This window comes from Microtus oregoni, unplaced genomic scaffold (assembly GCF_018167655.1).
Source record: "Microtus oregoni isolate MIOR12 unplaced genomic scaffold, Mior012 000036F_ref0000092, whole genome shotgun sequence".
In the NCBI taxonomy this organism is placed as follows: Eukaryota; Metazoa; Chordata; class Mammalia; order Rodentia; family Cricetidae; genus Microtus; species Microtus oregoni.
In genome coordinates this window covers 23,368,962-23,381,468 of record NW_024543095.1, presented here as the reverse complement: position 1 = coordinate 23,381,468, position 12,507 = coordinate 23,368,962, and the positions used below count along the sequence as shown (strand labels likewise).

The 12,507-nt window shown below is 39.8% G+C and overlaps 1 protein-coding gene across 2 annotated transcripts in view; it reads right to left on the bottom strand.

Moving 5' to 3' along the window:
* The window catches only part of Wdr70 (WD repeat domain 70), a 197,363-nt gene that overhangs the window by 32,706 nt on the left and 152,150 nt on the right, over positions 1-12,507 (bottom strand). For both annotated transcript variants that reach the window (XM_041631318.1, XM_041631319.1), the window contains 3 exons: positions 5,220-5,319; positions 3,380-3,464; positions 1,879-2,017 (listed from right to left, as the gene is read on the bottom strand). In XM_041631318.1, coding sequence (XP_041487252.1) covers positions 1,879-2,017; positions 3,380-3,464; positions 5,220-5,319 — 324 coding nt within the window. The remainder of the gene's footprint in view (positions 1-1,878; positions 2,018-3,379; positions 3,465-5,219; positions 5,320-12,507) is intronic.

The following is a 12,507-nucleotide window of genomic DNA, read 5'->3' as shown; positions in this document are numbered from 1 at the left end:
ACCAATCTGGTAAATCTAGCCCTTTCACTTCAACAACCTAGGTCATTCCTGTGTCATTCCTTGTTTTCAATTAAACGGCTACAAAATAAAATGACTTCTTTATTCCAGTTCAATCTCTGTAACTCAAAAAGCCTTTGTCCTGCTTCACCTTTCAAGGACACAACTTTATTTTGCACTATGCATGATTGTACTTTTCAAATATTATCTATGCAGCAAACTCCAAGGATTCCACAGAGAAGAAAACAATGTTTCTACCCGCATGGGATTTAGAACTTGATCAAAGACATAAAGAACAAATAAGTCTATACCATGAGGTGATGGAAATGCCGTGGAAAGGAAGAGCAGCAGAGAGAATATTATCACATTATGAGACACAGATTTTCTGAGTAAACAGTATGTTCTTCCAACAAATAAATGAAGCCAAGCATGTCTAATGTGCAGGCCTACCTACATTTTCTTAATGTTTTTATATTTCAACTTAAATTATAATTTAAAAATGCCACACCAAGAATAATACAGGAAACGTACAGTCATTTAGAGGTATAGCTTAATTCAGAAATAACCAACTGTAATAATTTTACTTTTTAAACATTTTGGGGGAATTTTATAAATACTGAAATTTTACTTTTTGAGATTAAAATTAATACAATTATTTCTCTTTGAATCTAGTGTTTTTGTTGGCTCCAAAAATTGTATTTCAAGCACTAACAAGTTTCACATTTCATGATATTAGACTCCATAAAACCTGAATGTATATCAAGAGTGTGTCTCCTCACTACTTCACATTTGTAACATAAAGTCCAGTACAGCTTCAAATTTGGGACCTACACATTAAGACATATAGTAACACTAGACATCTGAGACATGAGCTTTGTTTAAACACAGTTGTTCAACTGTCTGAATCACTGAAGTGTATAATTTGTCTCAACTGTTTACAAAGAGCTGAAACAACTGGAGAAAGCAACAGGGGAACACTGTGTGAGTTGAGGTATTACTCAGGATTTGAGCCAGAGAAAAGAGGCACAGACATCAATTGCCCTATTTCACACTCAGAAAGTTACAATTATTTGCTTTACCATCTAAATAATAAAATGCACCTTTAAGGAATTCAAATTTTCTTCCTGGAACCTTCATCATTATTACGTTCCACACAGCTCCAGTCTCAGGATACAAATGAATGAATGAACAAATGAATGAATGCTAAGATTTTAGTGTTCATATAAATACGCATGGAAAACTAAAGGTTCTTTGTCTTTTAAAAAATATGCCAGAGTCAAATGTAAATGTTTTAAACTTCTGAATACTAAATTAGGTTCCGGGTAATGTTAAGTCTTCTCTTATTGCTATGACCTTCGCATGCAGAACACTTCACAATTGCACAGGAACACACATGTTGTAGGCCAGTCCTCTTATGCACTGCATGACGACCAACCTCATCCTTCCTTAGTCTGGTTCCAGGAGAAAAACAACACAGGCTCAGCTGAACTTCTGACTAAAGTCTGAGTCTATAAAAAGTGTCATGCTGGGGGAAAGGGGACAATGTAGATCAGTCAGTCTACAATGTCCTAAAAAATCTTATAGTGGCTGGGCACGGTGGTTCATGCTTTTAAACCCAGCGCTTGGGAGGCAGAGGCAAGCAGATCTCTGTGAGTTCGAGGCCAGTCTGGTCTACAGAGAGAGCTGAAGAACAGCAAGAGCTATAACACAGAGAAACCCTGTCTTAAAAAACAAAAACGAAACAAAACAAAAAGTCTTATGTTAGAACAAGAAACCACCATTATACTACTATAAAGGCCAGAGTTTGTGTTCTATTCAAAACAAAACAAGAGATGCTAACTTCACTTCATTCAAGAATAGAGAGAAAAAGAAGGAACATACCGCATCTGTGATGTCGATCTCATAAACCCTTTGGAAAGTCCTGCGCTCGAAGAAGACAAGTTTGCCGTTGCCACATCCCCTTTGAACAGAGGTCCCAGTGACTATGAGTTTATCATCAGGACTGAAACAGCAGTCAGTCCTACACACAAAAGAGACGACAAGTATAAACCCAGGGCTCCGACAGCAGTGTAGCGATAATGCGAGAACTAAAAACACACAAACATCCCCATAAAAAAAGCTAATCCCTACACATCAGGCGTTTTAAATAATTTGCTTAATCTTTACAATAACGTTATAGGTTAGAAGTCCTCCTCACTGTACTAACAGAGAGGTTAACTAAGCCTTGCTCATTAACACACAAGAATGGGATACATCTGGGACTCAAATGTAGGCAGTCTGACTTCAGAGTCTGCTTTTAATTTCCATACCATGACATGTTGTAATGTAAAGAGAGTGTGAGAAACATGCAATACGGAGTATCTACAGACAGACACACACATCTGATGAAGTCCTATTAGCTGTGGCCACTACAAAACTGCTTGTACTGCCCCGTCCCTGCTGTCACCTCCAAACGGTGTCAGTCACACCAAGTCAAGCTCCACAAGAGAAGGAAGCTGCGCTGCTGGAAACAAGCTGCTGTCTTTGACTCTGCAGTTCTTTATTGTGGATATTCTACACGTTATGCAGAGAAGCTATGGGGTCGGCATTGTTTCAGCAGGTGTAATGGCTCTAAACCCCTCATCTGTTCTAAACTGGCGATTGCTGGTAGGTTTACTTTTTAACAGCTAACGCACAGGCCGTGGGCTGTGCTGGCGTGGGCGCTCTACTATCACACGGTTTCTCTCATTTGAACCTTCCGGTTGGTCATTATTTAACACAGATGTAAAGTTTCACTTCTTCCAAAATAGAAACCGTTTCCTAGGCACCAATTATAGGACTTAGAGGTTAAATCCCACCTCAGCTGCCTCAGAATAATCTTTGAAAGCTTCAGTTGCCAGACGTAGTAGACTGGAGATAACTATGCTTGGTCATTCCTGACAAAACAGTGTCAATAACATAAAGAGCTCTGTGTGTATATAACAAATATACATATAAAATCAGGGACAAATTGACATAATTTATCTTCAAAACAAATATGCAAAATTAAAAAAAGTACTTATCAAATCCCTTTCCTAGAAGATTAAAATACTTGATGCAAATTAACATTAAAGAAATTGTTCACCTATGCTGATCAAATAACAAAATATGCTACTTGTGCTTGTGGGCCTGGAGGATGACTCAATGTTTAAGAGCACTGGCTGCTCTTCTAGAGGACCCAGGTTCAATTCTCAGTATCCATATTGTTGTCCACAAACATCTATAACTCCAGATATAGGGGATCTAGTGTTCTCATTTAGCCTTCTCGGTTACCAGGCACATGTGTGGTACATAGGCATACAAATCGCAAAACATCACACACATGAAAAAGTTGTTTTAACTTAGAAAAGAAACTACGACTTACATTGGGAACAAGGTGGGAAGGTCTGAGGCTGAAAATAATGGCTTATTAAATTGTCTGACGTCCCATAATTTTAGTGTATCATCACCTAATTGAGGAATGAAGGGGACAAAAGACAAGTGAATTTTGTACAAAAGAACTCATGCCAGCTTAAGGTTTGCTAAACAATATATAACTATAAAAAAGGGAGGATGGGAAGAAGTAAAGAAAGATGAATCAAGGGGAAAGAAGGGAAAACCGAAGTGCACCGAAGCACATTTCCCTTTTTTATTTGTTTAGGGAGTTTGAAAAGGCAATAGCAGTTGCAAAAATAGTATAAAATTATATGATGCTTAGTCATCCTTCTAGCAATTACTTTCCAGATTGATTAGCATCTGCCGGCAACTCTGCAGAACTTCCACCAAAGAACCACATTAGAGCAGATGGTAGATCCCTGTGGTATGCTGAGTACAACCGGCTTTCTTGGGAAAGCCTAATTTCAGAACCATCAGGCCTGGAAATAGTTCAGCTCACAACAGATTATCTTTCCCATTAGTATGTGGGTAGAATGATCTATCAACATTAATGAGGTAGGCCATGTTATTCCTTGCCCCCCAGAGTAATCTGACTTGAGGTAGGCCATATTATTTCTTGCCTCCCTGAGTAATTCAACTTGTGGCTATTAGTCTTCGTTTTGCTGGAAAAGTACTACTTTTCCAAACTGCTTAAAGAGTAATGAACATTCTTATAAGGATACCATTTTTATATTTCTATAGGGCTACTCACAAACTCCTAACTAGAACAAGAGTCAAGCTCATATAAGTAATGTCTGCTGTCCTTTCTCCCAAGTACCCACAGCCTAAGACTGGCCTTGGCCCTTTGGGTCCAAGAAGGAATCAGGATCAGTTGAAAGAGAGATTGGAGAGTTAATAAAGCCCATTCTGTCCCTGACTTTGGAATGTTACTGCATTGTCAAGAGTCAGCTCAGAAATCCGCAGACATGCTCCATAATTTATAGTTCACAGGCTGCCCAGCTACCGTCTACCCCTCGGCTAGACACAGCCCTTATTCATGTGAGACGGACGTAGCATACAAATCAGGAACAAATCAGGAATACCCAACATGTAACCATATCTAGGTTAGAATACAATAATACAGAATAAAATAGAGTGGAAAGCAGCTAATTATAAAACCCCTGACCCCCAAAACTAAACTGTGGTGATGTTTGAACTCAGACAGTAGAAAGAGTACCACACAACATTTGAAATAGCAGGCACGAAATGATAAAGCAAGAGAGAACAAATAGAGGAAGATAACTGGGAATGTTCATATACATCTGTCAAACAAGCAGCATCTTTAGGCGTCAAACAAATCAAAAGCTTGAAGCAAGCCTATTGAATTCACACTTGAGCGATAAAATAAAAATCTAAAGAAAAAACATAGTTTCTAAACTTTGGTTGATAATACTTTTACATTTGTTATTTATGCACGCATGAATTAATTATCTATTGCACGTACATACAAAAGCATGCTAAAGCTTGCACACAGACGCCAAAGGACAACTTCGTAAAGCTGTTTTCTCCTTCTACCATGTGAGCTCTAGGAATCGAATAATCCTTAGGTCACCAGGCTTGGCAGCAAGCACTTTAATTGCTGAGCCATCTTGCAAGACCAATTAGTAAATTTTGATACAGACAATGTTGCCAAGTTGAAAACACATTTTAATTAAAAAAGAATCTGACTGGCAAAGATACATTAACAAGGCACAGTTAACTTTAGTAAGCATTAAGACATTTGTCTGACATTTAAGAGTTAAGGATTCTTCTTATGTATAGAAACACATCAAAAAGAGCTGTTTACCTACCTCCACGAGAGGCAAGGACATTACCATCATAGGAAAAAGCCACACAAGAAGTATCTGTGCCAGGGTCATGAGCCTGTTTATAGTGGAATTTGGGGTGAACCTGCAAGTAAACACAAGCAAGTGTAACCCACTCTTATATTCAAATAAGACAAATTGTGTGCAAAAGAACATTTGATTTTATCATCCAGACAATTATATACATCTTAGGTAAAATACTAATTTCACCTGATTATAGTCTTGTTCCTTAAAAAAAAAAAAAAAAGGAAGGCTTTAACAAAATTTACTTGCAACAACAAAGAAGCAATACATCCTAGCAGAAGACATTTTTAGCAAGGCCTGACTGATATAAAATAACAACTATTTTTGTATTTGCTTCTAAAGCTATTGGGATCATGTCCCCACTTTATCTAAATGACAAAATTGATCATTATCCCCCCCCTTCCAGAGTTTTTCCTAAGGGCCTGCATCACCACCTGTACTTGGAAACTATCAGCCTCTTTCAGCTCCTTCTCATCCCCCCCCTCCATTGGCATTTTAACAATAGATTTCTGAAATGTCTAACACTGCCTTAGCATCTGCTTCCCAGAGGACCCTAATATGCACAGACGTTAGGAAGCAAAACAAGCAACGGTCAGTAAAGGCATGAATGCACTGTTTTGTTTACTTTTGGAGCCCAGTCAATGGGCAAGAAAAACATCATGATCTGAGACGTGTGCTCAATTAGCCCCTTAACACAGAAGTTCTCAACCTGTAGGTCACAACCCCTTTGGAGTTAACAGACCCTTTCACATGGGTTTCATATCAGATATCCTGTATATCAAATATTTGCATTATGATTCATAACAGTAGAAAAATTGCAGTCATGAAGTAGCAATGAAAATAACGGTTAGGGCTCACCAAAACATGAGGAACAGTATTAAAGGGTTGCAGCATTAGGAAGGTTGAGAACCACTGCCTTAATATCAGTAGACATGTAGGTAAGGGGTCTAGATGAGTGAGCCATCCTAAACCACCTAGTACTGATTTAATCTCTAGTTAACCACAGATGCAATACACAGCCCAGCAGAAATCAGTCATGCTGGTCTAGACAGAAGTATTGTATGATGCCACACAATTTTCTCAGAATTCTTCTCTATTTAACATTTTGCCAAACAGTATTCAGCATTAAATAGTCCTATCTCCTTTCAGCTCAAGTTAGTTGGCCTTTACCATGTCTCACACTTTAAACAAGTCATGGCACCTTTCTATTGCCTGTTTTGTGCCTACCTGCAGTAGTAGAATTCACTCTAGCAATGTTTGCTAATCCTGACCATGGTTAGCTTCATATATTCACTGTCTCTAGGAATATAGTTTGTGTCCAATTAATTATAGCCATTTCTTTTATTCACTCTTTGATAACGAGTAACACGATGCAATATGGATGATAAAAAAAATAAGAAAAGAGACTGTTTGGAGAGAGCTCATCCTTGGTTGACACAGGATTGGCCTTATGGTGCTTTTCTTCATGGTACTAGATAAACCCTACCCCATATTTCTGACCTTTTCTTTCAAGTGGGTCAGGGGCCAATTGTTTCTTTCCCGGGCATGCATGTGAACCCTGAGAACCCACCCCAAAGAGACTCTTAGAACACAGTATGTTATTGCACATCACAGTGCTTACACTCATAAAGCAAACAAATTTGTGAACACATGAACTTTTGAGCATGGAAACAATATACCCCATAGTAGCTTCACAGTTGTCCTGGTTTCTAGTTCTTCAGATAAGGATGGCTATGTTCAAAACCGCCATGCTTTCTCTATTTTCCCTTCTGCTTTAGTTACTTATTACTGTGACCACATATCTAATAAGAAGCAACTTAGACAAGGGAGGATTTATCATGGCTCATAATTTGAGACTATAGTCCATCATATCAAGGAAACCCATGGCAACAGAAGCAGCTCACAGATGTGACTCTAGGAGCTTGCTCACATCTGGGAGGATTAGGATAGGAAAAAGGGCAATGCCAGTGCTCAGAGGATTTATCCATTTTAACCTTTCATTCAATCTTATGTGCACATTCAGTCTCTGTTCCTCTGTTAACCCTATCTGTAAAGGCCCTCCCTCTGAGACACTCCAAAACGTGCCTCACTAATGTTTCCTTGGTTCAATCAATCAAGAATGAAACAGAGATCAAACCTTCCTTCCCTCTTCCCATTCATCACTCCCCTTTTCTTTCTTTTAAAGATAAAGACAGTAACAGGGCTACAGAGATGATACAAGGGTTAAAAGTGATTTCTGTTGAAACATAAGGAGGGAACTTTGGATTCCAGCATCCACACAAATGCCAGGTACTGTCCTTTGAATGACTGTAACCCAATAATGGAGGCAGCAGAGACAGGAGAACCCTTGGAGCTTCCTGGATGCCCTCCTCTGACTGCTAGGCATGTACAAGTCTACACAGTTATGTACATATCACACACACACACGAGAGAGAGAGAGAGAGAGAGAGAGAGAGAGAGAGAGAGAGAGACCCAACAGTCCATTTATCATTCCCCATACTGTAAAATAAAATAATGAAAAATTTAGGATCCACATTTACATGCAATAACATTTACTGAGGGCCCTTTGTATATACAGCAAGAATAAATAAAGACAAGACATGAGATCTTCTTGAAATGATGAAGCAGGTGGGAAAGGGGAACCATGCATGACTCTGCACTACTCTTTCATGAAGCATTTACTACAGTTCTAAGTCCATCGTTGCATCAGGTATGGTGGGCAACCAAGTGCTTAAGCACTGGCACGGAGCCACTGACAAGTAGCTCATATATGACAGAGAACAAAGAATGTATTAATGAGTAGGGTTGCATTTCCCAATAGGGTTCTCACTTAGTCCAAGGTTCACTATTATAGCCACTGTGACCCCACAGAAAACAACTATGACTCAGCATTTATTTTTCATCTGTGTTTGGCAAAGGGACAGTCCAGCCTTCATTCACAACCAGACTATGTCGCAATTATCCTGTTCGGTCATCTCAGACCAGGTGACTGCAGGGTATGACTACCTAGGGCTCTATCTGGTGGCCAGCTGGAAGCTGCAGCTGCAGGAGAAAGCTCAGCCACTGAGATATGTGAGTCATAGGCAGAAGATGACGCCAGTGCTCTGGAATCTTCTGGCTCCCTGTGTGCTTGCAACTTGAAATTCAAGGTGTTTACTTTAGTCTATAAAACAAACCCCTTATGGCCAGGGCAGAAGTTACCTTCACATTAATCTCCCCTCTTATAAACCCTAGCTGAGATCAGTTGGTATACCAGTTAGGTACTCTAGATTTATGTTTCAGAAATGTGCTTGGAAAAAAAAAGCCCAACAAAGGATTTGTACTTTTAAATTTTTAAGACGGCATGAAGTAAACAGCTTGTCTTTTCTTGGACTTTGAGACTTTGTTTTATAATCTTGAGACATCATATAGAGTCATTTAAAGGTGGGGATAATGTCTGATTAGATTATTTAAATATCTGGCATATTTTGCTGTTTTGATTTTAAACAAATACAATTTTTATTAGAAAGAAATGGGGTAACCATTATAGAATTTCACAGTCTTCTATAGTCTCCAAATGAGGACATCACCTAAATCACCAAGAGGAATGATTTAGGAAAGCCCTTCCAGAGACAGCCCAAGCACAGGGTTTCCCAGACGATGTTTTGTGTAATATCATCATATCGGAGGGCCACAGCCAAGTAAGCCTGGGAAACTGGAGTTTATTTGCATACCATGGCCTTGTCTTGAAGATTCACAATACACATCAGTATATTAAAAACCAGAGTCTTTTAAGTAATCGTCCTGGAATAAATCAACCCCTTTAACATTTTCCAAAGTTTATTTGATGATGGAACTATTTTTTCAGATAACATATACCAGCATAGATTGAACTAGTATTCTCGGGTCCGTAAGTGGAAAAACACACATCTTAGACAAGGGTCAGCAAACTTCTCTGGAAAGGACCAACTAATAACTATTTTAGTCTATGAAGACCACAGATTCTTGTCACAACCTTTTGCTTCTGCTGAATAGCATGGACAAATACAATACATGGGCAAATGGACACCGATGTGTGTCAAAAAACAGAAAACCCACAAAACAACATCCACAACAAGAGATGGTAAACTATTTGGCCCCAGACACACTGGTTTGTTGATTAGAAACAACATAATCCTTAAGGAAAAGCCCTCTGCTTATTAAATCATTGCTGGGTCAAATGAAGGCTTCCTTATAATTTAAAAATAGTCTTAATTTATTATACTGGTGGGGGCAATAATAACAAAATTATGATGATAATAAAAACAGCAGTTACATTTAATGAATATGTTGCTACTCGGGCCAGCAACACTAGTTTCTAGTTTCATCCTTCATCCTCTCTGAATTACACATAATTATCTCATTTCACCAACAAGACAACTTACCCATCCACAAATGACAAGAAACTGTCAAAGAGTAAAAAGTCGAATACTGACTCTGGCTCCAGAAAATATACCATCCATTCAAATAAGTGCTTTCTGAAAGGTTACCACGTTTCTTTGGGTATGTATGGGACAGTACAATGGGACTAGCCCTTTGTAGCCCTTGTAGTGAATTCAGTCTCCTTAAAGCCCCAGGGCAAGTAGAGTAACAAGAGACTGATAACATAAACTAACTGCTCCTCCTTCAAACTAAGTAATACATTACTTTACACCATTATAGATTTATCAGTCTAATACAGAAACTGTCTTTTGTCCAAACACAGACAATAAAATAAGCAAGAACAACAGCAGCCACTTGTTCCCTTCGTCTTTCCCAGTCAATGGGAGCTAGATGATATAGTAATAGTAGCTAGTTGACTGCAGAGGTCTTTTGTGAGCTACACACCGGCATCTATTAAACCTGTTACTGCACTGTCTCATCAGTGCTGCCGGTGCTACCATCACTGATTTCCAGTGACAATGGCTGCATAATAAGGCAGGGCTAGATGTCCAGGCTCCTCCCGACACTCAGCTGACTACAGAGGGCCTAGACGCTTATGCAGCATCCCTCCTAGGCTACTTCTCTGTCAGAACAAGGAAACTGGGAGGTGAGACTAGGGAAGTGCAGAGAGCAGAGGGTGGCACAGCAGCTGAGCACCACATCCCCTCCTAGAAAGCGATAAAACCACCACCCACAGTTCTAATTTGTTCCACAAGCGAGCAGCAAGCAGTGTTTTCTGAAGATCATAGGAAGTCTCTGAAGTAACTGAAAATTTGGTAAGTAACAGAAAAGAAAGGTTGGCAATGAGGAAATCCCACCATGTGGGATATTTATTAATTTTTCTCCTCCAGCTCTTCAGTTTTGAGGTAACATAGGGTGGGAATTTAGACTATAAATGTGAGCATAAGTGTGGTTCCCAATTCAGCTCTTTAGTTGAAGGGGAACTTGAAAACCACCATGCCAGTGCCGGAAGCACAGTGCCATGGAATGACCTGCCTAGACAGGAGGGAAAGCCCGTCGGTGCCCCCTTTGAAGTCCAGCTGCCTGAGATTCACTGGCAGCCGACCTTCAAAGAGAGCCGATGCTTCCTTCCCTCAGCCTGGCCGCCAAGCTTCCCGGGCAGCTGGGCGACTTAGCCACTCTCTACCCAGCTGTCTGTGAACTCTGGCAGTCAGTTCAAGTGAGGAATAGAAAGGTGGTGGGGAAGTGAGGGCGGGAGAAGAAAGGGAGGGCGGGTGGCCGGCCCAGTGGCGCCAGGCAAAGGAGGATGCTGGGGTTTCCTGGGAGTCAGTCTTACCAAAGTCAGTCAAAAGACCCAGCTACAGTGGAACACAGTCCAGCTCCACTAGGAAGCAACCTGCCAGGGACCAGAGAGATTTCAAATCTGCATTCTCGCCAACACTAACTAAAGCTTAAGTGAGCCCTTCGTAAGATGATCCATTCTCGACACAGGGATGCACAGAGTCAAGGCAGAAGCCCCTCATCAAAGATGTACAGTCCTTTCCTGATTCTGAGTTTCCAGCAGTATGAAGTCACTACTTCTTGAGGACTTTGGGGGGGCTGTTTGTCAACTTTGTTGTGACAACACTCGGTTTCTCTGGCAGTCAAAAATTGGAACAACCTTTTTACGTCTGTGCAGCAGATGCCTGGGGAAGGTTGGCTTCTTTAACATAAATAACACCAGTATACAATGATGTTTATCCTTGTGACTGCATTCTAGACACGAAGAAGTATTAACAGCTACAGGTACAAAATGGATACAGAAAAAAAAAAAACTTTCTAAAGAGGTCTAACCAAGAACAAAACTCTGAATTTGACTGGAGGCCATGGGCTAAGACTGAAGAATAAGATCTGCATTTTAGAGTTCTCTGCAAGCTAGAGACAAATAAAGGGGACTGAAAAATTAGGGGGAAAGCTGATCATACATTCTATGAAAGATTTTCTCTAATTTAATAGAATTTGAGTAGAAAAGAAATACAAGGATGAGCTGCTACTGTACACTATGACAAACTGAACAAAGACCCAAATATTCAGCTAGATTCGTTAATTAAGTTACCAGCTACAAAATCTTCCTGCTGAAAACTATGACCAAGCAACCAGTTTTCAGTTTGTCACGCAGTACAATCTATGCTTAATGGACACCGTTACCACTGCAGTATAACAGTGATGGCTTGGGAAGGCAGGAAAGAAGAGCCAGGTCGAGTCTGAAAAGCACACTTAGTCATGGTCTGTTCCCCTCCTTTTTCCTTATAGAGAGTAATAGACAGGGAGTAGAACGGTGGAGAACTGGACAGAGTCCAGCAAAGCTTAGGGGGAAATTGAGATTCGTAATGATAGAGTTCACTAAATAAGGAAAAAGAGAAGGACTGGCAAGATGAGGAAGATAAAAAAGAAACATATATTGGAAGTCTGGGATGGCATTAGCCTTTAAAACTGGGGTTTCTCAAGTTGGGCATAGGAGCAAAGAAACCACACTATAGAGTTTCAGAGTAACACACAGAAAATAATTGCTTAAAAAGATTAATGTAAAAGTCAAATCATCTTTACCTTGTCTCTAGAGTGTTCCAGAGTTAAAGAAGTCAAGTGAGCATTTTTGCCCCAAACACTGAAGTTGTGGTTAGTGTAATACAATTTCAATTTAGCAGCTCTATTAAAAACTTAAAAATAGCCCCTTTTAAATGTACAGTTTGCTAAAGAAAATGCCCCTGTAAGAGCTAAAATTTAGAATACCAATATTTTATTTTAAGCATTGCATTAACCTACTTGGTAAAAAAAAGTTCTAGGGGTTGGAGAGATGGCTCAGGGGCTA